We start from the raw sequence: 27,443 nt of genomic DNA on the forward strand, positions 1-27,443 counted from the left end.
TGCCCAGGTTTTTGGGAAATTAATCTTATTTAGTTTCTTTCAGAGAGTGATGTGAAGAGATTAATAGCACTGTTATTTCAGTATGTTAGGTACAGAGCTGGAGCTGCGACGTTGTTAGCCTATCTTAGCATAAACAGGAAGAAATGGCTAGCCTGGCTATTGCTAGCAAAACTAAGAGTCTACAGCTACATGCTAGCAACTCTCTGAGGCTGTAGCCTCCTTAGGCACTGCTGCACTTTTATCTAAATGCTAACATCACCCTGCTAATGTGCTAACAAAATCAGTGCTAACGTTACAATGTTTAGTAGCTATATGTTAGCATTATATATAATGTTTACTGTGTTCTGTCTTAGTTTAGCATTTCAGCATGCTAACATTTGTTTACTAGCTCTGCACACGTAAGTACAGCTGATGCTGATGGGAATGTCTCTACCTTCTTGTGGTATTTGACTTTTAAGTTGCTAAATGCTCCACTGCGGTCACCAGCTAAGTAACTGTCTATCTGCCCTTTTGGTGGTCGTAGTGTACAGTGAGTTGTTAGAGCCTTTTGGCCAAAAGCAGCTACCTGCTATGGTTATTATGACAATACTAATTATAGATACTTTAAGAAAGAAGCTTTCAGATTAAAGTTATCAGATCGTGTCATTACTGGAGCATGTGGACATGTATGGTATGCCTGGACGTCAAATGTTAACGGCAGTCCTGCAGTCAGCTGACCAAGTTAAGACCTCGTTTGGTCGATTTGATTGAGTTTCCATTTTGTTGGCCTATGCTGTATGTGCACTTCAGGAGAGAGAGGGCGGAGAGAGACACGTCTCACTTCCATTTGATCACTAATGAAATTGCCGGTGGAATTTCTCTGCCTCTCTCTCGCCCTCCCTGCCCCCCAGCTACATCAGCCGGACGTCCGTTTGATGTGAGCCTGTCTGTAACTGTATCTGCTCTCAACTTGGATATGTGTCAGACGTCCGTTCTCACTCGGCTAGTAAATGGATGCATGTAGTTAGCCAGACCTGTAGATGATCTGCAACAGACACCAACCACATCAAGAAGGTTAATTGTTGCTTAGCTTTTGAGCGGTTGATTTTGAATTAGAATTTAAAACGCCCTGCCTCTGGAGTTTGTCGAGGATCAAGGGATAAAGTGTCTGCACCAATTTGGTTTGTGTGGTCTGCAGCTCAAACTCAAACACGCAGTCAGTCTCACAAGGCTGATCACCTCAAAAGTTAAAGCAACACGTTAATCTGCACAGACCTGCTGAAGATTGTTTTTCCTGGAACAACTATTTGATTGGTTTTGGCTCACACCACTGGCCACGTGTACATTAGATACACACAGTGTTGCTATCATAACTTTTTTTGTACTGCTGTCAAGCACTGACGTGCATGTCTTTTCTTTTGTGTATTAAATCAAGGAAAAGCTTTAAGTTTGTCTCTCTAATTCAAGTCTGACCTTTCACTTTCACATATGTCATTATTTAATGCTTTCTTACTCCTTGTGTCACTTTGTACATTATTGCTCAGTAGCATCTTGAATGACGTTGATTGTTCAGCATCCAACCATGACTGGACTGTGTGGCTGGATGTTCATTAGCGGTTCAGTATGCTCAAAATGAACTTGTTTGGTACTACATATTGTCTGACCACATCTGAAGGCAAAGTGTTTATAGCTCCCACATTTGGAGGCAAATCAGGAAGCCAGCAGTCATCGTCTCTTCCTTAATGTATCACACTTCCTGATACCTCAGTCTTACCGCAATGAATCACATAGTGTCACACTTTCTAACACTCAGTCCTCAACACATTGTTGCGTTTGATTCTATTGTACACACAAAATGACATAAGTATTTGTGTGAAGAATGACGAGACAGCGAGAGAGGGAAGTTAAAATCCAAGCTTCAGAAAAGTCATAAAGACTTGACAGATGCATTCCACAAATTGCAAAGTCAGGAATGTATAGGGGGTATGGGGTGTCAGACGCTGTTCAAGAATCAAACACTTTCACTGACCCCTTTACTCTAATTCTAAATAGTCATCTGCCTTGAAAGGATAAGTCACTTGGGACAAAATGTTCTGAAGAAGTTCTCATTGGCCGTTGGTCTGTGTATAGATCTCCACGGACAGATATTTGAATGCGTAAAATTCCAGTGCAACCAAAATTTATGCTGGACGAGTAGCTGTAAATGTTCACCAGTGTCACCATCACTGCCAAGTCCAGAGCTCATATGTTCATATTGACACTGATAAAAAAAATCTGTGAACATTGACAAAAGGCTACCTACAGTATGTTTATCTTTTAGTCTCCTTTTTTTTGTAGGTGTATATAGCCTTTGGGATTTTACTGAATTTTGGAAATTTTCACAAATACATATCAAGTCAGCTCTCTTCATTTCTTTTCCAGTGTTGTTTCTGGTTATTTTCCATGCTAACGCTTGCAGTTCATGCTGATGAGAAAACAAGATCCAAGCTGCAAGTGAGGGGGAGAAAATCAGGATGGAGACACTGACAGATACAGTGTAGTGGTTATTATTGGAGAGAAGTAGGACAGAGGCTTTAGCAGTGGCTCATTCAGACACTTAGGGTTAGACTCTATCCTGTGCATGTACTGTATGTCTTTCCCCTTCCCTCCCTCTCCTCTCGCCTTTGCAGTTAAAGCAGTAGCTATATTTTGGATGCACACACACACACACACACAAACTCGCAGAACCAAAGGCTAACAGAGGCTGCTATGGTTAGACACACCTGATACGGAGCATGTCAGAGCTGTTGCTAGGAGACGGCCACATAGGCCTCCAGTAAACAATTATCTCTCCTCTCTGTGGCTCCCTCCCCCCATCCTTACTCTTCTGGTCCCAGGGCTGCTGCGTGGAAAGCTACTCACGCGGGTCTCACCTGTGATTCAGCTCAGCTTTGCATTGATTATGCAATTAGCCAGTCAGGCTGAACTCCCAAGATGAAATGGCATCTCTTTTTTTTCTTTTTTTTCTTTTTTTTTTCCTAAGAGCTCCCTTTTTCTGGAAGTGGCACTTAGGGTCTGATATTTGTATTTCAAGGCTTCAATTGGACATGCACAAGGATGTAAGTGCACGCCTTGTCTTTTTATGTGCTGCAAAGAAGGTTTGCTGTGTAGTAAAATCTAAAAATATCCTGATATATGCATCAGACAACAAGGTAGCATCCCTCTCTCCAGGGGGTGCCAGCTTGGAGAAGAGTTTTATCGGCCGTGAGTCCCTTTTTGATATGAAAGCTGTTTATATGTTTAATGTGGAAATTCTTATTGTTACAGTATTAAAGTACGTAATACTGGTTCTTAGAGTTGAGAGCAGTACATCATTGCGATTCTCAGGCAGAGTCCTGAGTCCTGCAGTACAGAGCTTTTCACCGTCCAGAGTTTGGAGGGACAGTACGGGAGGTCATTCTGCAGTCTGAGGAGAGTCTCCATGCCCACAATAGATTGGTCAATATCCAACACGGAAGTCTGCAAGTAATGTACTCAGTAGTTATTGATGCATCTGGAGGAGACAGGCTACCCTGGAAATGTCACGAGGTTCTAGTGTTTTTCCTATCGCCATCATGCACACTTTTTTTTTTTTTTACTGCCCCACTTAAGCAAAATGTGAGAGGGATCCTGCAACTAGTGCATCAGTTACCTGTGGTCACTTGTGTGCAGTCATAGTGACGTTAAAGCCTCTTCACGAACTAGATGATTCCAACATCTATTCCACTCGTTTGTGGCAGTAACAGAACAGCATGAATGAAAAAACAGCATGAAATCTGTCTGAATTTTCTCTGAATCATTCTTTAATAGATAATCCATATTATTACATTATTTTGAAGGGTTTACATTTAACCTCTTCAATTCTATTTTGAGATATTTATCATACATCAGGCATAAAACACCTCTTCTAATCATTGCAAGTACTTGTGATAGCTCGATGTCTTAAAATAACCTTTTTATTGCATGCTGCCTTATAGAAATTATTTATAGTCTGGCACAGTTGATGACATTTTGGCTTCTGATCTCTCAACAAACACTTATGGACTTTCTGATTTACACACATGGAGTATGGCTTGCAGCAACCAGACTGAGAACATTGATAATGTTTTTTTGTTTTGTTTCTTTTGCATAAGCATCAATGTCATTCCAGCTCATTTTGATCTTTCTGTGTTTAATCAAAGAGGTAGTAGTAGTAGTAAGAAAATCATCATCAACACTTCACCCCCCATGCCCCTGATGCCCTTCCCCTTCAGACACTGCACATTTTTGTCTTGCGTACCGTTGCCAGAGTTCACAAGTCTGACAGACGTCTGTGTTGTTGCTTCGCTCATTAACAAAGATGCAGTGTAGTGTTGACTGTGTTATCTGGACAGCTGCCCTGTGGAAACCCGTGTAGACTGAACTCTGTCATCGCCATCTGACTCGGACTACATTCTTAATATTAAATGGATCTGTGTTATGGTGTGGGGAAGGAGGCAACAGGGATTTCCTCGGAGAACATTTTGTTTTCTTCATTCTGTGATTTCACATCAGGCACAGCGTGTACAAGCGGGACAGAACAGCTTTTAGGCAGCATCGTTATTTAGCGGCTGTTTTCTTACTCGTCGCCTCAGGGAGGTGATTTTGTTTTGTGATATGTTTTAGTTTGAGCAGTAATTTTTTGTTTTTTGTAATTTTTTTTGGTGGGGTCAGTGGGTCAACGAATCAGCTATTCAAATCAGTACTTGCTTGGAGCAGTTTCTGTGTTCATGAATATTCAGCCTGGTGGATTTAGAGTTTTCCAGTGACTTTTCCGCTAATTTTGGGCATATTTCTGTCTGGGCCAAAATGCACCAGTTTCCCTCTGGTACTGTCCTCCTTACCTAGTTAACTCGCAGAGCTGTTAGTCCAAACTGCATCTCCGAGTTCATTTAAATCAACAGTTTTACAATTAAATGTGTTGCAGAATCTGGCTTTCTTAATCTCTTATTAGCTGTCAGCTAGCCCGTCTGCCATGACGTTCAATGTGACTGAAAGGTAGTGATGACAGTGCTTGTGGGAAAACATCACGTGTCAGACTTGGCCAGCTGTCCAATTAGTACTCCAAACCAACAGGGGGCAGCATATTACCAAAAGGTTGGTGTCCACCGCTACCGTAAGGAACGAGGAAATGTGTTCTATGGTCCTTCTTCCCCACTCGCCTGCTCACAGTTACTACTTGTTCACTCTCTCCTGACTGAGGGCAAAGTGGATGCTAAAGTGTCTCACTATCGCCTCTTGAGGTCAAGAGTAGTATTACAAGACAGGGCTGGACCGGGGCTAGCTGGTTAGCATGCTAAATGCGTATTGCCCCTTTGAATAGAGCTATGATGACGTCCTGCATGTGTATTTGCATGCTACCAACAAGCAAAAATGAAGTGGATGAGATGCATCCTGTAGCCAGTGTATGCTCATTATTCTTCTTCAGGTTGGTGCCTCACTGCAGACCACAGAGGAAGCAAACCACTGCACAGTGAGGAGCCTGCCATGGACAAAGTGGCTTCATTTTTGAATATTTAGACCGACATTTAAATTTGTTATGGGTGTCATGGAGACCTTTGCATGGTCTGAGTTGGGCGTAGTTTGCTGCTTGGTGTAAGTAGCTCTTGGCACATTTTCATAGGTGCAGTTTACTCATTGAGTTTCCTGTATTAACAGGATTGTGAGGACCTTGGGTAAAGATGCAGTGAGGTAGGCAGTTAGCAACACGGTTGTCCCACCGTTCCACCATCAGAGTGGCTGGCAGCTTTTCACTTTTGCATGATAAATGTGCAGCGTGTTCAAATGAACTTTACTGACTCTTTAGCTCTAGTATTTAAGATGCTGTAGACTGCGGATGCCGCTGATTGTCCTTCGTGGTACTGTATACTCAGCTGACAGCAGTCAAGCCAACAACATGAAGACCAAGTTAAAGTCGGCAACATACTCCTGCTTTTACACATAATGAGGAAAACAACCTGAATCTGCCCATGATGTTGATCATTAGAAGACTTTGTACTGTGTTTTGAAGAGGACAACATGTCTTGTCTGTTATAGCAAGAACAGTGAGTGTGTTATGATGTTGCAGGCATCCCTGTGGGTGCAGTCATGAGCACGTTAAAGACACCTGGTTGGGTTGCCTCTCCTGAGTCTGAACTCAGGCGACACGTGAAAGCTCCACCATGTGTTTATCTCTGCAGTATCTGAGCTCAGAAATATTCCGATGTCTATTTCTTTATTTTTGTCTTGCCAGGGTCAAGTGTGTTGGGAATATTTTGGCATGAAATTTTTTGAGCATCGCATGCCTTTATAGGGGATAACAGGAAATAACACGGAGAAAGATGCGCAGCAGAAGTCCACGGATTCAAACTTGGGACATTGGTAGCATTGTGTTGTGTGCCTTAAACCTCACCACCAGTGCACCCTGACACGTACATATTTAAGTGTAAAACTTGTTGAGTTTGGACTGGGAGGGTGAGGTCAACATCCTCTTTGTGACAGTGAATGGGAATTGTAGTTTTTAAGAAGCAAAATGTTTTCTCTTTTTATAGAAGAAATTATTCAGCTGTAGCCTCAAACAAGCTGCAGCCTGAAATAAAGGAAGTTTTTCTCTTTAATTTAGCTTGAAGCTGCCACCTACATCTCAGGTATAACTACACGTGTTGTTTAGATGTTTGTAGTTGTGAGGCGTGTGTCTCTTCACTGTCTGTGCATCGATTTCATCTGTTTAAATACACTGTGCGTGCTGTGTTGCTGTGGCCCATTGCGTCCCCTGCGTCCCCTGCCTCTTGTTAAATGAATGGTGTGCAGGTGCTGGAGGCTCCTTGTGGGGGTAATTAAAGCATGTCATTACATGGGCAGTTAAATTGTCACTGTACTGTTGAACCTGTTTGAAATGATAATGGGGGCTCAGCTAGAGGCGGTGCCGTATTGCTCTCCAGTCGGGCGCCCTATTGCTTTGGATCAGGAATTAGCCTGTTAATGTTTCTGAAGCATGTCTATTGCCCTCGGACTTCTTAAGGCAAATTAACACCTGAGGAAGTCATTGACAAATATCTGAGAGACCGCGAGAACTGAGGTTTAACCCGACCTTTTTAAGTTGTTTGTCACATGCTTCTTGGGTCACATGACGATGAAGATATGACCTGAGTGTAAAAGATATTGCCGCACATTTTTATTGTGTCTGCCGGCCTCGTCTAGACTAGTATTCTCAGGTAAAATGCTTAAATAAATGCTTTTCATTTAACCTTGTTTAGTCATGCAAGAAACTGAGCTCAGTTTAATGTTTGGTTTGTAACCACCATGCGGCTTCAGTTTGTGTTTGATGTCTACTCTGACAACATCTGAGTGTTGCATGTGAAGTCATTTAGTTTTTTCTATGCAAATGTGCATGTGTTGATGTTTGTTTTACGTGTTGCATAGTCTTGGATCATGCTGGTTAATTAGCACCAGGAGGGGGAGGGGTTTGTTGAATTGGAAGTGCATGGGTAATGACCCTGTTGGCATAGTAGCAGCATGCTCAATGGGCCGTGTGTGTGTGTGTCTGTGTGTCTGTGCGCGCACAGCCGGTACACACCAGCCAGCCAAATGCCTTGCCTTCAGTGCGACATCTCTTGGCACACGACTCTGGCAAGCAGCTTGTGTGCAGCCCTCTCTCCCTCTCTCCCCAGCAGAGATATGACTGTCTGTAACCTGCCTCCACAGCCACACATGTAGCTGGAGTAGTGTAAATGAATATTGTCTTGTGACGCCTCGAGTCACAGGTCAGTGGTGCTTAACTTGTCTGCAGAGGTTCATTAACAGGGTGAAGACCACTGCTGTAAATGGGATGCGCGTGTTTAGTTTGGTGCATTCCCGTGAGAGACTGTTCTCGGTGTTTGTTTGGGGGAAGAGTCGGGCGCGCTGGCTGGATGCAGGCTTCTCTCACTGTAGAGCTGAAATGAATAGTTTGTTAAATTGTGTTATCAATTTACATTAATCAACAATTTTGATCGTCAAGCAAAAATGCCAAATATTCACTGGTTCAGCTTCTCAGATGTGAGGATTCAATGCTTTTTTTTTTTGTTTCATTTATTTAAATTATTAATAATTATTATAAGGAACTATTTGGATAATGAAATAGTTCCTGCAATTGTCAAAAAAATTGCCATAAATGAACTTTTTACAGCTTCTCAAATGTGATTATTTGCTGCTTTTCCTATTATTCTATGATATCAAACTGAATGTCTTTTAGACTGTTGGTTGAACAAAACAGGACACTTCAATATGACAGCTTGGGCTTTGGGAAGTTATGATGACCTTTGTCTCATATTGCAAACAAAATGATTAGAAAATAATGGGCAGACTGATTGATAACAGTTCCAACCCTAAGAAATGTCACTGGCATGGGGATGTTAAAGATGTTAACAACGCACGGTCCTGGATGGTTGGATGGGACTTTTTTTTCAGTGATTATGAGGTGAAACTTAAGTTTGAGCTTAATGATCCATTATTATATAAGAATAAGTATCTTTTTATGTCTAATACACCCAAAATACAAATCTAAAACTGCTCCTGGTGCAGGGTTCGGCATTACTGGTTGTAATGTTGGGTCAGATAAGGGTTAGGGTTAGACTGAATAGGATAAAAACTGAATGTCATTACACATATTGATGGTTTGATTCTTCTTACAAAAGATTGTTGAGCTCCGGTTTTGTCTACCTGGAATCCAAAGTGCAGCAATGGCCAGCACGGATGTCAGAAAGGGTCCAAACCCATCCAACTTCTCCTACCCTGTCTGCCAACATCATCACCACATTTGCAAGGATTTTGCCACTGGAGGTCTTTGATCCTCGCCTCTGAACAGATTGAGGAGCTGGACCAAGAGAGATTTATGTTGAAGTCCAATCCCCGTGAAGCTTGTTCAGTTCACCTCTACTTTTTCTACTCTTTAGTCTCAACTGGAAGAAGTCGCTCCCTCAGCCCCCAAGACCCCTCCCAGCTTCCCTCCCATTGGAAACCCCTGTGCTCCTTTGTGCTCTTTGAGGGTGTTTAGGCTTTGTGACGTTCAGCCTGTTCCTTGTCCCATGCATTAATAACCCTCAGTATCATTAGGAGTTAATGATACCGAATTATTTCACTTCCACTTAGTCTTAACGACTAATTCGAATAAAAGATGCTAGTGGGCATTTCAGAGTTGATTAACTAATTAATTTTATGGGACTATCTTTCATTCTATCATCCCTCACACTGAGACAGCTATTATCCATTAATCCCCATTAAGAGTGATAGAGTGCGGCTGTTATTCATCCATATTTTTTCCAGTAATTTTTAAGCCCAGTGTCTGGAGAAGGCGGATGCTTTTGTGCCCGGTGGCCCTTCCTCTTCAGCAGAGACGGCACACAGCTTGATGCCCTCGCTGGAATAGCGTAGACTCAGCCCTAGTAAAACCAAAAGCTGGGATTGACATCACAGATTAATGAAGATTACATGCAGTGATTACTGGCCACGGGATGAATCGTGATGACCTCATGTCCCATCAGAAGGCAATAAATCAGGAGATGTCAGTGGAGATCCCTGTGGAGGAGCTGGGAACAGGGAGGTGGACATTCGGGTCACCTCTCAGTGACGTGGGAAACGAATAGCTCAAGGTTACTCACAGTGTTTTCAAAGGGAGAACTCATCAGTGAGTTTAAGAGTTTATTGTATGAAAGGCATCAAAAAAACAGCGACGAGGAATAATTCCCAAAGATCAGTCCACATTTGGGATCCGACTTTGCCCCAAGAGGCAGAAATAAGTCAATCAAACCTGAATTCGTCAATGCAGATGCACCCTTCCATTGATGGTGAATTGTTGCCAGGTCTGGGATCTCGCATGGGATTACACACCAGGCCTGGATCTCACATTCTTTGGTATTCTTCGAATGCAAACGCGCACATCGCCCCACATGCAGAGGGCTGACCCCTCTTTTGAAAAAGAAGCGTGCAGATCCCATGCTTAGTGACCCCAGCCTTGCCCTGGCTTCCACTTCCCACTGCCACCTCTCCCCGTTTTTTTCCCCCCGTCGCTTTTCATTTCAATGGCCACCTTCCGCTCACTCATCCACCCTTCATCTGGCGTGGGAACCTACACCTGTGGCTCTCCCCAGACATTACCATCACCATCTCTTCCTCTGCCCTCACAGGATTGGCCCTTTTTTGTGATGCCTGAATCGACTTTACCTGGATTCAATAAAAGAGATGATGTTTGGCGCATTTTTGTGCCATGTGATGCAAAAATGGCACTTGAGTGTTACATCATTTCAAGCAGACACAGATTCACTGAGTGCATGACACATAAACATCCTTTTTTTTTTTTTTTTTTCTCCACCGTGCCCCCCCCTTCTTGACTTGAAAACTAGGATTTCTCTTGGTAAATCCTCTAATCCATTAGGGGAAGGGCCAGGTTGGGTTTTGGAGATTTGACTGACGGAGGATTCTTCGTAGTCTCTGAAGTATCTCGCATTGTCAAATGTTGTTGACGTGTGTGTTTTGAGCTGAGACAAAGGGCAGGTTAATAAAGTTATCTATTTGTATTATAGGTTGGACTCGTATGAGAACCACTTTCTGCTTTTGTTTTTGTTTTGTTTTGTTTTTGTTTTTTTTGTTTTTTAACTTCTGCCATGTAACTGTCCTGCCCAGGCTCGGTAGCACACATGCTGACGCTAATTGTGCTCGTGCTGACTGTGTCTCTTCATGGACAATGGTTTTGATTGGGATTGGGGGTGAGTTACGGTGTTGGGACAAGGGTCTTTGTTCAGTAGCCCCTCCCTCCCCCCAATCCTCCCCTTTATCCCCCCCTTGCCCATCCATCTATCTTGTTCCAACCATTTGGGCAGCTGTCATTTAATCCAGCTAATCACAGACTGGGATGGTCTGTGGGAAACCAGACTAGTCCGTGGCTTTGCTCGAGCCCAACACACAATGACTCAGGGGACTATTTAACCAAACATTTACAACATGTAGGCATGCGAGCACGCCCGGCTTCTGGGTAAACCCAAAAGGTGCAGGTCACAACACGGCCAACTGTTCTGTCTTTGGCCTTTTGATGAGATTTTGTCTGCGCCGCTTGCGTAGCCTCACGATCTCACCATGCAGACGGGAATCGTCCTAAGATCAAGATCTCCAGTCACTAATGCATGCGCTGCCACTCGTCGTTCCTCTTGTACGCATTGGCATACACACCACCACCCACCCACATGCTCAGACTGGGGCAGCCAGCCCACCCCTTTGTGGTGGGGGGAGGGGGGACGGGGACGGGTGGAAAGGTCAGAAGCCGAGCTACATATCGTGGGATGATCCACGTTCATGTCAAATAATCCATCTTTGAGGCCGCATCTGTTGTGCGTCTGCGGTCGGACGGGGATGGCAGAGCTTCCGGCACCAGCAGCACGAGCATCGCCCCGTAGACGGCCGTCCTCCGCCTAAACCCCCCCCCCCACACACACACTCTTCTCTACCTTACCCCTCTTCTCTACTTTACAGGTTTCCCCTCTCAACCCCCTCCTCTACCCCAGCCATAGTTTTGGCCTCTCATGTCTCGCCAGCAGCTACAGTCTCATACAGCTGTACCACCCGTTGTCCAAACTCTGACCCAAGCCCTTTAGCTCACCCCTATCCCGTCATCTTCCATCCCCTTCTCTTGTCACCCGTGGTCTTCCACAATAACACTCCCCTCCCCTTCCTCCCGCCGCCACCCACAGCCAGACAAGCCTACTTAATCCCGCAGCCCAGCAGCAACCAGCCTACCAGCTTGTTGGTCCCCCAGATCAACAACACAGACACACACACATTTTCCAATCCCCCCCCTCCCTGTCATTTCCCTCTCCCACTTCATTCAAGCGACTGCAAACTCCCTCAAATACTTGCCTAATTTTTTTTTTTTTTTTTTTTTTCACCCTCCCAGACCAACATCCTATCAATGACTTTACAGTGGAGGTCACAGCAGTCACACTGTGGCTACTACAACTGTCACTGGTGGTGACGTAATGAATGCTATTTAGGTCAGCTGGTTGCCTAGCAGTGTGCAGCACACCAGCTAGATTACTCCTGTGATGCTGGTTAGTTTGGTTAGTTTCTGTCTGTGTGTGTGTGTGTGTGTGTGTGTGTGTGTGTGTGTGTGTGTGTTTTCTCAGACCAGGTACGGCTTTGCAAAAAACTCAGATTAAAGAAAGTGCCAATTAAATTTGAACATATATTAGCAAAATATAATTTTGTTGTGTTCAAATACTTTGTTATATTACAACATAAATAAGAATTGTTGCTATTAATTGATTAGTCCATTCAGAGAATTAACTGGCAGTGATTTTTGATCATTTTCATTTATTTTATTTTTTTTTGGCAAAAAATACTTGATACGTTATGTCCTATATGAGAGGAAATTTCATGTTTGAGGTTTTTGGTCAATCAAAACACAAAAGAACACATTTCAATATGTTAACCGAGGTTTTGACAAATTGGGATGTGAATTCATCGATAATACCGGAGCTTGATGTAGACGTTTTCAACCAAGAGTCCAAAAGAAAATATATTCAGTTGAAAATTGTGTAGAACAAAAACAAGCAGCAAGTCTTCACATCTGACTGGAAACAGCAAATCTTCAGCAGTTTTAGAAAATCAACCTTGTTGTTGGTTAATTTCCTAATCAATTCATCACAAGGTAATGCACGTTCATCAAGGCGCTGCTTCTGTTGTTCTGGTCGACAGCAAAGCATAACTTGGTGTGAAACCAGATAATCCCCTTAGCCACTGATTTACCTCGCTGTCTGACGAGCAAGGACAAAGCCAGACAGAGTTCATGTCACACAGCTAATGTTGGCAGAGTAGAGTGACCTTCTTAATGGGCATCGTATCTGCTGAGGCTTCATCCGTCCTTTCTTAACATTTCTTGTTTTGCTTAGTACATTAGTTTTTAATTGGTGGAAATTGATTTATATTAGAAGAGACTCAGGAAGAAAATCCAAGTGGGTTTCAGTGGTGGGCCTTCAGAAAACAGAAGGTCTAGTTTGGTGGTTGGAACCATCATCATGTCTGAGTCTCAGTAAGAACCAGGACAGAAAACCTTCTGCTGCAGCCGACAATAGCATCTTGTCAGGTAACAACCGCCCTGTTAATGCGTCAGGTTTACACAGTTGCTAACATTGAAATGAGAGATTTTTGGGGACATTTGCAGTTGCTCAGTTCTTGTAGAGAGTTGGATGTGAAGATCGAATCCAAGTTGTGGTTATGTCACTGTGAGTTTACCTGCACATAGCCTCCAGCAAAACCAACATTTTTTTTTTGTTTGTTTGTTTTTGGACTTTGGATAGAACCAGGTCGTTCCAGTCTTAAGCTAAGCTAAGCTAACTACCTCCTGACTTCATATGTAGCATGCAGGTATGAGAGTGGTATCAATCTTCTCATCAATCTTCATCGGCAAGAAAGTAAACAAGCATATTTTATAAAATGTTGACTCAAGTGACAACCACCATGTGTCTGTGAGTGTTTATTTTAACCTCAAATTGGTTGCCCGTCATTGATTTTTAGATCCAGGCCAGAGATCTGCCTGTACCATGATTGTTTTAGCGTCCGCCTGGTTAATTGCATTAATGAAGTATTTTCCATGTTGCAGCTAAATGTCATGTTTATTGACACTGACGTTTTGCTGCAGAACAGACCGGACCAGTCCCATAGTTTTTCTTTTCTCCGTCCTTATTACATTCTTAGTAGAACTTCATGAAGGAACGCGGCTTCCCTCTCGTCTTGTCAACATGGCCGTCATCTTGTTTGAATAAACCTTACTGGACAAAACAGATCTGGGGGGGGGGGGGTTAATTTCAGTGTGAGCAGCCACATTGACTGATCTGTACAGTGTGAGCATAAAAGTCGCTGGTTCCTGGCCACGCAGCAAAGCTGATTAAAAACGTACAGTGTGAGTTAACAAAGATTAATAAAAACGCACAGTATCTGCTCAGCTTAACACACCACAGAGGGATAAACAACAAGTATGAAATCATTTGATTTTAATCAACTTGCAATCTCAAAGCGACTATCTGTGCGTATCTGTGTCGGTCCAGTTGAACCTCATGATGCGAGCGTACACACACGCAGGTCACCTTGCATCCTTTCCTCTCCACATCTCTGTCCCGCAGCTTCTCTCGGCGTCCTCGTCCTTAAAGCGCATCTTTCTCTCTTATCGCTGAGCGATTGGGTTTCATCAGCAGCGCAACTCGAGCTCACTTTCCGGGTAACGGGGCCAAGTTACAAGACTCAGTAGTAGCAATGCAATCGATTTTTGCATCATCTCGTGTGTGTGTGTGTGTGTGTGTGTGTGTGTGTGTGTGTGTGTGTGTGTGTGTGTGTGTGTGTGTGTGTGTGTGTGTGTCTGCTGATGTTTGTAGTAGCGTTGCCCCACCAGACATCACTTTTGCCAAGATGAATCAGAATTTTGTAGTCTTTACAAAAAACTAGAGAAATCTGAAATACATTTCTACACTCTAAGGATTCCTTTGTCTTTTGTTTGAATGGTGCCTTTTCTGTTTGACGTAGTTCGCACGGGAAATACCAATTTATTGTGGAAATGCTAGAATGGAAGTTGCTAGTTACAGTGCTCACTGTACGATTGTTGTAGTGTGGTGCATGTGTAATAGTTGTAAATATGAAGTTATTTTTTATGCTTAATATCCTGCCGGCCACATATTCACACCATATGCAACTTGAGATCATCGATGCCTAAAGAGGGGGATTGTTGGGGGGGATTCATGCAGCTCTGCACTGCAGCAGCGTATTGACATTCGTTGGTTCACACCACCTACTACATGGCTTTGTATTGCCACAGACGCTGCAGACCACAGCCAAATGAATGTGGACAGCAGCATTGGGATGTGGTTACTCTTCAGCATCGAACATGTGAACCTGAGTGAAAAAGACGTGATGACTTACTGTTTGTTTGTTTTCTGTCTGTCTTTGCCTTTTCCAGCGGACGTACACGTTGATTGTAGAGGCCTGGGACTGGGACAACGCCACACGCAGCAGTAAGTCTAAACTCCACACGTATATCTCAGTGCTGTGACTTGCATCCGATCAGCCGATATTCATGAACAAATAAGCCTATAGGATTTCTGCAGAAAGTATGTAAAGAAATTTAAATTCATATTATTATGAGGAATTTCTTTCTAGAGAAACATTAAATCAAGATTAATTCTGGATCATGAGCATATGGGCCCTTCTGATCAGATCTTTTCTTGTTTCTTAATATTTTTTTATCATAAATTGAAACTTTATTGAATTTCTGCATTAACACAGTGTAGGTATCAGGTTGAAAATATGTTGTAGAGTATACCGTATCCTATATAGAATGCGAGCCTCGGTTCCTCTTAGCTACGATGGCTGCGGCGCTCAGCGCTGACCAGCTGTATCCTGTTTTCCTTTGCTTATGTCCGCTGGGTGGACTCCTGTACAACCTCTCTTTTCCCGTCTGAGCAGTAGCTGAGTCTGGGAGGAAGAGGACTCATTGAGGACTAAAATATGTGTGTGTGTGTGTATGTGTGTGTGTGTGTGTGTATGTGTGTGTATGTGTGTGTATGTGTGTGCGCGCGTTTGTAGCTTTGATCTGCGGAGACGGTGGCATTTTTCATGAGTCTCAAATACCTCTCTGTGCATGCAAGCATGAGCGTGGATGTGTTAGTACGCCATTCCATACTGTCTGTCCCTCTGCAATCCAAACTTGTGTCGTTATTTATATGAGGTCATTACATCCTGTTTTGTCCATAACATCAAACGCATTTCCACTCGCGCGTTCAGACAATGGAGAAGAAATAGATTTTGACATCATAGCTCTTTTGATTAGACTGTTGTGTAGTCTCCTGTTTCTACAGTAATTGTGCACATTTACAGTAATTAGTTCTGATGTTTCTGGTTGATATATTGTTGTTCCTCCAGTTGATTTCCTGCCAGCGAGAAGCACTTTAGTCTCGGCCAAATGGCTGTAAAGAAAAGCAATAGATGTGTTCTGGGTGTAAGGATGCAAGACATAAGACACACATTTTCAGCTCTTCCAAATGGACTCGGTTCATTGAGTTAAGAGCAAAGCTTTTTCGGTGTGATGCCAAACTGCTGGAATTTGATCAAACTGACCTTTTGAAGCAAGTTTGTTGTGTTCTGTGTTGCATGGTTTTTTTTTTGTTTTTTTTTTTTAAAAAGGAGCAGAATTGAGCCTGCTGTTAGGCCACAGGCATCAGCTGACTTCAACCTTAACGTCACGGGTTCAAGAAACGCAAAGGTCTGGAACAAATGCTCCTTTCAACCTCTGTGGAGGATGATGAGCGGGGGAATCCGCTCGTACAGGCGAACATTATGAGAGGTCACAGTGAGCTACAGCAGTGACGGTAAACCGTTGCCCGGCAGGTGTGTGTGTGTGTGTGTGTGTGTGTGTGTGTGTGTGTCGGGCAGGTCGTGCTCGTTACGTTAATTCTTATTTGATGCATCAGGACACACAAATGTTTTATTAGTAGAAATCAGGGCTGGGTTTTACCAATGAAATCAATCTGAGAGATCCCAGTTTGGATTCAGGAGGCAGACACCCACCCACCCACCCACCCCTTTTTCCTCTCCCCCATTTCTCTCCTGTCAGTCCCCGAGTCTGGTTCTGTTGGAGGTTTCTTCCTGTTAAAAGGGAGTTTTTCCTTCCCCCTGTCACCAAGTGTTTGCTCACTCTGGTAATACAAATGAAATTGAATTGAATCAGTTTCAGAACTCCTGTTTATACCTTTTCTAGGTCCAACACAAAGTTGGACCAATACTGGATCAGCTCATAGCTCATGCCTTTGCAAAGGTGAAGACGATTGAGAAGCTTAAATTCTAAATTTTCCCCTTTGCTGTTGTCTGTGGAGCTGTGAGTTGTGGTGTTTTATCCTTCCCTTCAGTCACATTGTCAACAGACATGGTGTTTTTGTTTCATAGATATGTCGACGTGTGTTTACTTCACCATCCAGTGGCACTGAAAGCTGGACCTCCACCAATTTCTCTCAGTTAAACTCAGACGAAACAGAATCCTGCAGGTTGAGATCCCGCTGCATCTGGATGTTTTAAACGTGTACGTGTGCTTTTTGATTCATGGATACATTTTGAAAAGGTTCGAACCGTTTTAAAGTCGGTGCCTGTTGCAGTCTGATGGACTGAAGGTGGAGGCTGACATGTAGCTTCTTCAGGCTGCGTCATGCCCTTCCAGGCAGCCATGCTGGTAATGCACGGCGATCTGTTAAGTGTTATAGATACAGCATGTTTTAACAAATAACTATTACTGGATAAATTACTGGATTTGAATGGTCAGTTTTGCATTTTGATCCTGCCTCTTTTTCCTCTCTGACCATCTCTGATTTTTGTTGTTGAACTTGGTTAACGAGGAAGAATAACTGATTGAAATAAACGCACAAAGAGAGATACTAAGTGAAATAAAATGTTGAAATACATGACTGTGTGTATCTGGAAGACACAGGAGCTTGTTCTGCGACCTGAGTCAGCACCGGCCTCGTGCCTTGTCCTACGTAAGAGCCGACCAGTGTTTCTGGTCTGTCAGTGAGATTCCTCACCTCCAGCGTCATGTCCTCCGGTGTGTCTCTGTTCCCTTCCCCCTGTGTCCTCAGGAAAGGCAGCCGGCTGTTTTCCTTGTGTTTATCGAGCAGGAAGTGGAGTGGACTCGGTGGCCGGGCTCAGTGTTTAGACACCGAGGTAGCAGAGCTCGGCTTGGGCCCGGAGCCCATTGTTCTCTATCTGGCAACTGCCGGGGGTTATTTCTGTTATTGTTGCTTAATTCTGTCTGACATTGTGTCAGTCCCCAGCAGAGGAATTGGTGTGTGTGTGAGTGGGTGTGTGTGTGTGTGTGTTTGTGTGTGTGTTCGTGCTTGCTCACTTTAAAATGTCTATGGTGCATTGCAGTCCAAAGCCATGGAGAAAAGGAAATCACAGACCCCCTATTTCCACAGAGATTGTTTGCCAGCTTTGATCCTACTGTGATAAAGATTGCTTTCTTTCTGTGAGCTGGCGCTGCGGCGAGCCCCACAGAGGCAAACAGTGTTTAATGCAAGTGTTGGCGTGCGAGAGGCTAAATGGTAGCATCCTCCCGACATGACGGTGCACGCACAGAGAGCTCAGGGGCGCTGGTAATGTGTGCCATCACCAGAAAATTGATCAATTTGCAGACAATGAATTTCAATTGCATACTTAAAATTCAGCTGGTACTTTCCACACACACACACATACACACACACACACACACACACACACACACACACACACACACACACAAAGTGATATCAAAGCGTCTGTCTGCTGAATAACAATGCACTGCTTTTCCTTGTGAGGGAGTGACTTTACAGCAGAGTAAAGGAGATTTCACATCATTGTCCAGTGTCAGTGTTTCAGATAAGTAATTTTTGTCACCTGACTTAATGCCGTGGCTGCTGGAGCTCTTCTGAGCTGTGTGGCCAAACAGCCGCTGTGTGGACTGAGTGCGTATAGCTAAATAATAACTTGGAGCGTCACATTCTTGAACAGATTGTGATTTTTCTTTTTTTTTTTGTTTGTTTGTTTGTTTGTTTGTTTAGCCAAGGAGATAATCCATCCAGATCCTGATTTATCTCATGTTCAGATCAATTAAATTGGTAATTTGGACACTGGAAGTTAACCCTCATCTACTGCACCTACACTAACCTACAAAATAACATAAACTTTCATTTGGAGTCATGTTTGTGTCCATCTGGTGAACACACGTTCATCATTCACTCTCTCGTAGCTCTGTTTTTGGTCTCCACCGGCTCCTGAGGGAAATATCTGCCTCTTTAGCTGCTAAATGCGCCGCTACGTTCTCCAGCTGCTCTCTAACCGTGTCTGTCTGCTGCTTGGTGCTGAACGGACAGTGTTCAGTGGGATTTAGAGTGACTTGGCAGAAAACAGCCAAGGCAGCCAGCTGGTCGCGTGGTTAAATGTCTCGGTAGATGTCATCATTACCAGCCATGACAGCATGGTGGGTAATGTTTTCACCTTGTGAGGCTGTGTGTGTGTGTGTGTGTGTGTGTGTGTGTGTGTGTGTGTGTGTGTGTGTGTGTCATCGTGGCAAACTGTGGTCCTGTAGACACCCACTGTAGCAGGAACTACCCCAGAGGCAGGTACTCAGTGTTTATGTCTGTGGACAGATGTTATCAATGCGATAGCATCACAGCTGGAAGATACAGTCACAAAACTTCACAGTTGTGTAGTTGAGATCAAAATTAAGATGGATGTCCTTCAAACAATGAGCACTGATGCAAGATGGTCTTTAGTTTGTTGTTGCTGTTTTTCTCTTTTCATTCTTGGATTAAAAAAACGATGGTGAGAGCAAATGTTGATTAGTAAGAAAGTGTCAGTGTATCTTGTTTATCCAGCAGTATTTCCAGTTGTCACTGCAGGAAACCCACCAGTGCTCCAGAAGTCCAACCAGAAATCCATATCTGAGCAGAAAGTTTTTTTTTAACCAAGCCACTCATATCCCCTGAAAGAATTAGACTGTAGCTTTTCACAGAATTCAGACTGAACAAAAAGCACTTTTGAGGATATAAATCTGCCTTCAGTGATCCTGCAACAGCAAACTGCACTGAAGTCCAGGTTTAGGTGCAAATAAACATGTGTTCAAACATGTCAGTGTATTCAAGTCAGTTTTATTTATACAGACCAATATCACAAATATTCCTCAAGAGACTTTACGATCTGTACAGCGTACGACACACTCTGTCCTTTGACCCTCAGTTGGGCTGAGCAAGAAGAAACAGAGGAGAGAGGTGAATAGTCTCGTTTAAACTTCATGGTACGTAGGCTTAGTTGCTCCGTAACTGTATTCATACTGGTCTTTTTATTCTTCAGTGGTCTTCAGTGTGCAGCTGTCAGTGGAGAGGAGGCACCAAAATATTCACAGCTTGACACACAACTGACTCGTCTCATGTTGTCTTTGTTTCAGATAAGGAGGAGCTGCTGATCGAACGCAGCATTCGCACCGGCATGCTCAACCCCGGCGACCCCTGGCACAAAATCCTGCACGACGGGCCGGTGGCTCGCCTCATGTACCGTATCCGGGTGCGCTGTGATGAAAACTACTACGGCAACAAGTGCAATAAGCTGTGCGTTCCTCGTGACGACTACTTCGGGCACTATCGCTGTGACCCCTCGGGGGCTCAGGTGTGCCTAGATGGCTGGATGGGCCCAGACTGCAGGATAGGTGAGTCCGCCAGCTTCGTCATGGGCAAATCTCCGAGTCGTGGTACCTGCAGTAATGTTAGAGGTTCATGAAGACAGTTTCATGTTTATCTTCAGTCTGCCGTCCATTAATTGAGAAAATAACCTGCAGATCAATCACCTCACGTACGAGAGGTGTGGCCCACTGATGGTCCATTCATGGGACGTCATTTTCAACACGTTCTGGTTTGGTATCGAATAATATTTGAAATCACTGCTACGTATCTGACTTCACAGCTGTCATCTGCTCGGGCTTTCCTCAGTGCAGCGTGTTTTTGGTACACGCAAAAAAAAAATTCTTATGATTTCTCAAAGTGGAAAATGTTTGAGAGCATCTGAGCGCTGCATTGTGGGACGGCTCGAGGAATTCAGAGGAAATAAGAAGACGTCAAATTGCGTGATGAACCTTTATCATCAGCTGTCCTGTGATTGTCCAGGAAAGGAAAAGATTCCAGTGTTGCTTCTGGCTCTTTCAGAGCTGTATAAGTTTCTCGTCACCTTCAGCTCTGGGAACTGACGGTCATTTATATATATTTGTTTGACATTTTAAACGCTACAAGATTATGCAATCGATTTAGAAATATAATCGGTAGATTATCTAATTAAAATGATCATTAGGTGCAGCTCTATTTTTAAATCTGCAGTGTGCAAAGGGATCAGATCATTAGCTGTAATTAAAAGCTATGTGATTAAAAGCTTGTATGTAAATTAACTTGAGCCTTAGCCATTGTCCAAGTCCCATTAAAAAGCATGGTGGAGGTGGAAACACAGCCTGCCGATGTTAACATGCAGCAGCGTCGGGGGTCGGGGTGCTTTTGGGTGGTGTTAGAGAGAGTGGGGGGCCTCCATAAATCACCCAACTGACCTTAGAAGACGAAGGGTGAAAAGAGGAGGGGGAGCGCACAGGGGCAGGGTTGCTTTTTAAGAGGGAGCGGGGGGGGGGTCAGTGTTGTACATGCAGGCTATAAAGTTGTACCCCCCCACCCCTCCTCCCAACCCTGTTCAGGGTGCCATGAATTCTCACGTCTTGTTGCACTTGTTAGAAAAGATGGCAAACAAACAAGCCCCCCCCCCACCCACCACCTTTCCACGCTGTTGCCTCCTTTCACTTGCTCCCTTCATAATACGTCTATAAGAGAAAGAAATGTAAAGATACATGCCTCCCAATGGGATTTAAAAACCAACCTTTTTTAAATTGTTTCTCATTTGTCTTTTTGGTTTTGTTTTTTCTCAGCAATCTGCAGGCAAGGCTGCAACCTGTTACATGGCATCTGCACCGTCCCAGGGGAATGCAGGTAAGGTTGTTTCGTGGCTTTCATACAGAGAAATGTGACTCTTTGGCTTTTAATGTTCTGCCTTTATCTGGGCAATAGCGCTGCCTTGTGTTTAGATCACCATCATATTGTTCATGTAGTTAGATTTTTTTTTTTTTTTTCTTTTGGTCTGCTTGTAATGGAAAAGTCCAAAATGCGACTGCAGTGGTGTTTTTTGTTAGACCTAAATCCGAGCCAGAATGATGGAACTTCCGGAGCCAAACGGAGGCACCTTCACTTGTCGGAGCCTGTTGTGTGTGTGTGTGTGTGTGTGTGTGTGTTTTGTGTCAGCCTTCCCTTCCCTCATGGGCATCTCCACCTCGGTTCAGAAGAAAAGGGCAATGCCGCGCCTGCCTCCTTGTATTTTTAGCCACCCCGAAATCCTCCACAGAATACCAAGCATCTCATCAGCTCGGGCCGAAAAGAAAGGGAGTCGTCGGTGTGTGAATTTGACCACTGTAAACGTGCTGGGAATTGTCATATCCCCTCCCCATCCGCATTGCAGTCCTCCTTGAAGGGCAGGGGGGCAGGAGAGGAAATGAATATCCCACTGTGTTATGTACATTTCCCAAAGTGGAAACCAGAGTTAAGATAAAGTGACGTGGGATGGCCCCGTTTCTCCACGTTTTCAGGATGTGGTACATCCCGTCGTCATTTGTGTTAAACAAAAAAAAAAAAACCCTCATCGCCCTCCTCCTCCCACCTGCCGGATGCAAAGAGACACTTGCCTGCAGTTATTGGGAAAAAGGTTTTGACTCGGAGCCAGGGAATAGCAAGGGATGACCAGTTTTAGGAAACTTGATTCATACTTTTTTTTTTTTTTTTTTTAAGTGTCTTCCTCGATCAGCAGGCGACATCCTTATTCCAGTTAGCAGACAGAGAACAGAGGGAAGTAGCTTATTCTCATGAAATGTCAAGTTCCAGTCAACAGGAAAAGCGACATGAATAGAGGAGCAACAGTGAAGACTTCTTCCTGCAGTGCCATGAATTTAGTGAAGCCTCAGCTCACAGAAAGCTGAAAGCATTAAATCCCTTACCGTCTCCTTTCATTCCCTTTATTTCCCCACAGTTTTTATGGGCTGAGCCCCATTCGCCACTGGCTTTTTTAAGAAACACAAAAGCTGGTACTTGCCTGTTGTTCCGATTCTGCATTGAGGCTTTTTATTAGCAAACATTAGACCTTGTTCTTGCATATTTGTCAGAGGCTTGCCGTGTCCCAAGGATCACTTGGGTAAGCACCTTTTGACATGCCAACATGCCAAGATGCAGGAATCCAAAGTGGAAAGAAGCATCATGCCTCTACATGTAAAGGTTTGATGAGTCATTGCAATATCGATACGGCCAAGAATTAGACCGCAGCTTGGTTCCTTTTGAGCTTAAAAGGAGGTAACAAGAGTTTCTGTTAGTGTTATCGCTTGCACTGCTGTCAGACCCTCTGAAGCTAATCATATACAGTGGGAGAAGCATGACAAGCATTCTCCGCTGAACCCTCCACCCTGCAGCCTGAGAATGGCAGAGATTTCTGAAGGCTCTCGTCTCTCAGAGAGGGGCAGCGGTGCCGTCTGCAGGAGGCCTCAAAATAGCAGTCAATTGACAAGACAGCTGGCTCGACGACACCGCAGCCTTGGAATAGCCGGGTGCTGTCATGAAGCTGCAGGCGTGTGCACATAACCAACCAACCCACCCACCCTGCTCCCCCAAACCCCGGACTCTAACCCACGGAAGCGGCTGGAAGTATTCTTAACCCCTCCTGCCCTGGAATGTCACCCTCCACTAAAGCCCCCTTTTATATAGCCTGTTCAAGGCGGGAATGCTGCGCCGTTATTCCACCGCGCTGTTCTGTGGTACGAACACGGAATGGGCGAGCTTGAACGAAGCTATTTAGACCTTCAAAATAAAAAAATTAAAAAAAAAAACAGGATGATCTGTGTTGAGAAAACAGGAAAAACACAGGATTGTTTATGTTTTGCTGATTTAAAAAGAACGACACAAATCACCATTTATTGACCTCTATTGTTTACATCTTCATCATGCAAGTCGATACTGGACCTTTTTTCTTTTCTTTTTTTCAATACATCCTCTGTTGAAAAAGTGAACTGCTCCTTTTTTAAAGCGTATTCAATAGAGACCTTTAAACATTTTCTTTTGCAATGAATATGAATACATAAATAATATCAGACTGTCATCGCATTTACATTCATCTGTCTGTCACTGAGGGCTCAGGAGTGTATGCAAGTCTGCATGTAAGAGAAAGAAATAAAATGACAGCCAGTGAAAGAAGAAGAAGAAGGGATTCCTCTCAGAGCAGGTAAAGGGATTAGAAGAGGGGAAATGATTTATGGTGTTTCTTTTTGGCGTCTGTGTTTAACAGGTGTAACTACGGCTGGCAGGGCCAATTCTGTGATGAATGTGTGCTTTATCCTGGATGCATTCACGGGACCTGCAACCTCCCCTGGCAGTGCAAGTGTGAGACGAACTGGGGTGGCCTGCTGTGCGATAAAGGTATGGAAAAGTTTTTTTTTTTTTTTTTTTTTTTTTTTTTTCTGTTTTGCAATTTCATCACCTCCCACACAAGTGGCTTGCACAGTCCTCCTCACTTTCATCCTGCACGTCCCCTCCAGCTACAGCTGCCTGTATTTGATGAGTCACAAGTAAGAAAGCTGCTCAGAGCAGCTCAGAGCAGAGATGCAAGAAAAATAACTTGAGAAGAGGCGATATATCACCGTGCAAAACGCTGTAGCAGTCATGCGGCTCATGCTGCCATTGGCTTCGGCTTAAGAAGCCGGCGTTTTGATGCAGCGTTGTTCTCTATTGTTTTGTGCAGTTTTTAAAAATGTGGAATGTAGTTTAACTTCAGGCGTCTTTAAACTCGAATCCATTTTCCACCACATTAAAGAGCAGCGGAGGCATATTCTGTTTTTAAAGTCTGTAATTTGAGTCTGTCGCTCAAAGGTCGCTCTCAGACATGTAAAGTAATCAATTGCCAGAACATTAATCGATTATCAATAAATTCTTTTTTCCCAATTTTCTCAATTGTGAAAATTTGCTGCTTTTATTTTTCTTTAGTGATATTAAACTGAGAACCTTTTTGGGTTTTTGACCAATGGTCTGACAAAGAAATCAATTTCAAGTAGTCACCAATCACAATGGATATTTTCCATAACATTTGACATTTTATAGACCTGGAGATGGTTTTAATATATTTTGGATGTCAGCTTGACACACACACACACAGACAGTATTTAAATATGTGTAAAAATTTGAAATTGAAAAGAAATGATTGATTTTATACATCAGAGATACTTAGGATTTATTAATATCAGTCAGTGTTTTTGCAGTTTTCATAAATTCAAAGAAACTGCCTTCACCTGAAGCGTCTTCACTCCTCATTTTGACTCTGAGACGCAGAAGGAGAAGAACAGCAGCTGGATAGTTTTACTGCCTGTGTGATCCGAGCGGCAGCGGGGACACTCGATCCCCCCACATCCCTTCGTCACCAAGGGCTCTTCAGGGGATGAGAACGGGTCCTAAGATCCCGAGTGGAGACAGATCCCTGCTCATTTATTTACCAGCCTTTAGGGTGACCTGGCCTTTAGCCTGAGGGATGGTGTGCAGGGATCAAATAGGGTTTAGTTGAGCTTACTTTGTGCGTGGCATGGAAAAAAACCTGCAGGTAATGAAGAGGACGAGGTGTTTTGTAGAAATAACGGGATGAATTCCTCACAGCTGAATAAAAACTGAAAGTGAGAGTGGTCTAAATGATGACCACCTGGCTGTATCCTGGAAATACCTCGACCACGACCATCTGCAGCAGATTGGTCGAGAAAACGCCCTCTGCTTCCTGTCAGGGCTGACAGCTGGTGTCCTATACTGAGTGAAGACCCTGACAAGCTTCCAGTGAACTCCCGACACCAACCGGATAAACGGTGAAAGGAGCAGAGAGCTGTCTATCAGGGTCGATCCAGTTAGCGAAGCGACAGTTAAGGCTCCAAAGGTTTTTAAAGTGTATAAAGATGAGTTCATCTTTATTTCTTATCCCAGGGAACACTGATGGCTCTTCAAAAGATGATTAAATGGCAAAATAACAAGCTATCCGGGTAGAGTTAGGGTTAACAGTATATTTTCTTTCTTCAGTCGTTATATTTCACGGTCTGCAATTTGACAAGCTCCAACTTTGAGCACAACCAGAACAGGTAGAATTTGTTTTCAGTACAGCACAGTAGCAAGGCTCAAATCACAGTGTCAGAAGTGTTTTATATATAGAAAGATGCACATGGGCAGACATCAGTAACATACTGTGTTGCACAAATAACCACTGTATTAGTAGGAGGGCAGATCATGATGCACAGATATGGGGGGGGGGGTGTATCCTTGAGTTTGGGGTCAGAGATCACAGTCCTGACACTTGATACACTGTTAGTATCTCAGCATCTCTCTCCTCGTCGCCTCCAGATCTGAATTACTGCGGACGCCACCAGCCTTGCGTTAACGGAGGAACCTGCATGAACACCGAGCCGGACGAGTACCACTGCGCCTGTCCGCAGGGCTACTCTGGCAAGACCTGCGAGATAGGTGAGAGAGAGAGAGAGAGAGAGAGAGAGCACTAGAGCTAGCACTGCTAGTTCTAGTGCTTCAACTGTGGGATACTTGGTGTTTTTGTTCAGTCTCTTCTGCACATCATCATCTCTCTCTACTTTGTACCTGTCAGCTTCTTTCCCTTTGTTCTACCAGGTTGAATTCATTAAGACAATGATTCCTGTGGCGTCATGTGGCGCTTGCAGGAAAATGAATAGTAATAGTCCGTGTGTCTGATATGAAAATGTTGCCAGTATTACGACTAAAATATCATAAAATTTGCCATGAATAAAACATTTTTAGACTTCTACCTGAATAAATGTTTTACCCCCCCCCCCCACCTTCTTTCCATCAGCCGAACACGCCTGTGTGTCCAATCCCTGCGCCAACGGCGGTACGTGCCACGAGGTTCCCACAGGGTTTGAGTGCCAGTGTCCGCCAGGCTGGGAGGGTCTGACCTGCGCCAACAGTGAGTCGCTGCACTGCTGTCAATCATTATCCCCTCTTTGTTCATACACACTTCCATGCCTCTCTTCTTCGGCTTCCTTCTGGATTTACCTCAGTAATATTTACTGACTCTTGCGCTAAGCTTTCTCACCATCTGGTATGTACCATTGTGCACATGTCTGAGTTGAAGTGTGTGTGTGTGTGTGTGTGTTTTCTCAGATTTGGACGACTGTGCGTCCAGTCCATGCGCTCAGGGTGGAACCTGTATCGACCGGGAGGATGGCTTCGAGTGTGTGTGCCCCCCACAGTGGGAAGGAAAGACCTGCCAGATAGGTGAGTTTTCAGCCACATGAAAATCGTACTTTTGTTTTAGTATGTGTGTCTGTTGTTTGGCAAACAACCCTTCATTTAGACAGGGAGATGTGCACCTGTGGCCATTTCCTTCCACTCGCTGCTCTGGATAACTGTATTTTGGGATTAAAATTGGCAACCAGCAACCCGAGCCCCATGGCCAGAGTACAAGTAGTCAATATCCTGAACGAGCCAGCAGCTGCCCACAGCTCAGTGCGTTTTTTATTTTTTGTTTTTTTTTTCTCAATGACTTTATGAGCTACTAGTGTTTCTATATCCGGCTGTTTGTTCGTCGCTGGCGGTGGCACTCGTTTCTATATTGCGCCCATCCCGACAGGCGGACGTGACCGGCGTGAAGCCAGGAAATGGATTACGACTGGTAAACAAAGTTGGGGAGTGTGGTGGGGGGGGGGGGGGGGGGGGGGGGGGTCAGAGTCGGAGGATCGGAAAGAGATCCCAAGAGTTCAGTGTCATCTTACCAGCTCGCATCTCAGTTTACGGGCA

At 44.0% G+C, this 27,443-nt stretch overlaps 1 protein-coding gene across 1 annotated transcript in view; it reads left to right on the top strand.

The window, feature by feature from the left end:
* Nucleotides 1-27,443, top strand: part of LOC111237618 (protein jagged-2-like) — a 45,741-nt gene that overhangs the window by 5,329 nt on the left and 12,969 nt on the right. The window contains exons 3-9 of the mRNA XM_022766779.1: nucleotides 14,969-15,023; nucleotides 19,979-20,236; nucleotides 21,488-21,548; nucleotides 23,938-24,068; nucleotides 26,019-26,138; nucleotides 26,497-26,610; nucleotides 26,808-26,921. Of these exons, the coding sequence (XP_022622500.1) occupies nucleotides 14,969-15,023; nucleotides 19,979-20,236; nucleotides 21,488-21,548; nucleotides 23,938-24,068; nucleotides 26,019-26,138; nucleotides 26,497-26,610; nucleotides 26,808-26,921 (853 nt within the window). The remainder of the gene's footprint in view (nucleotides 1-14,968; nucleotides 15,024-19,978; nucleotides 20,237-21,487; nucleotides 21,549-23,937; nucleotides 24,069-26,018; nucleotides 26,139-26,496; nucleotides 26,611-26,807; nucleotides 26,922-27,443) is intronic.

Source organism: Seriola dumerili, unplaced genomic scaffold (assembly GCF_002260705.1).
Source record: "Seriola dumerili isolate Sdu_G_001 unplaced genomic scaffold, Sdu_1.0 BDQW01000025.1, whole genome shotgun sequence".
Lineage (NCBI taxonomy): Eukaryota > Metazoa > Chordata > Actinopteri > Carangiformes > Carangidae > Seriola > Seriola dumerili.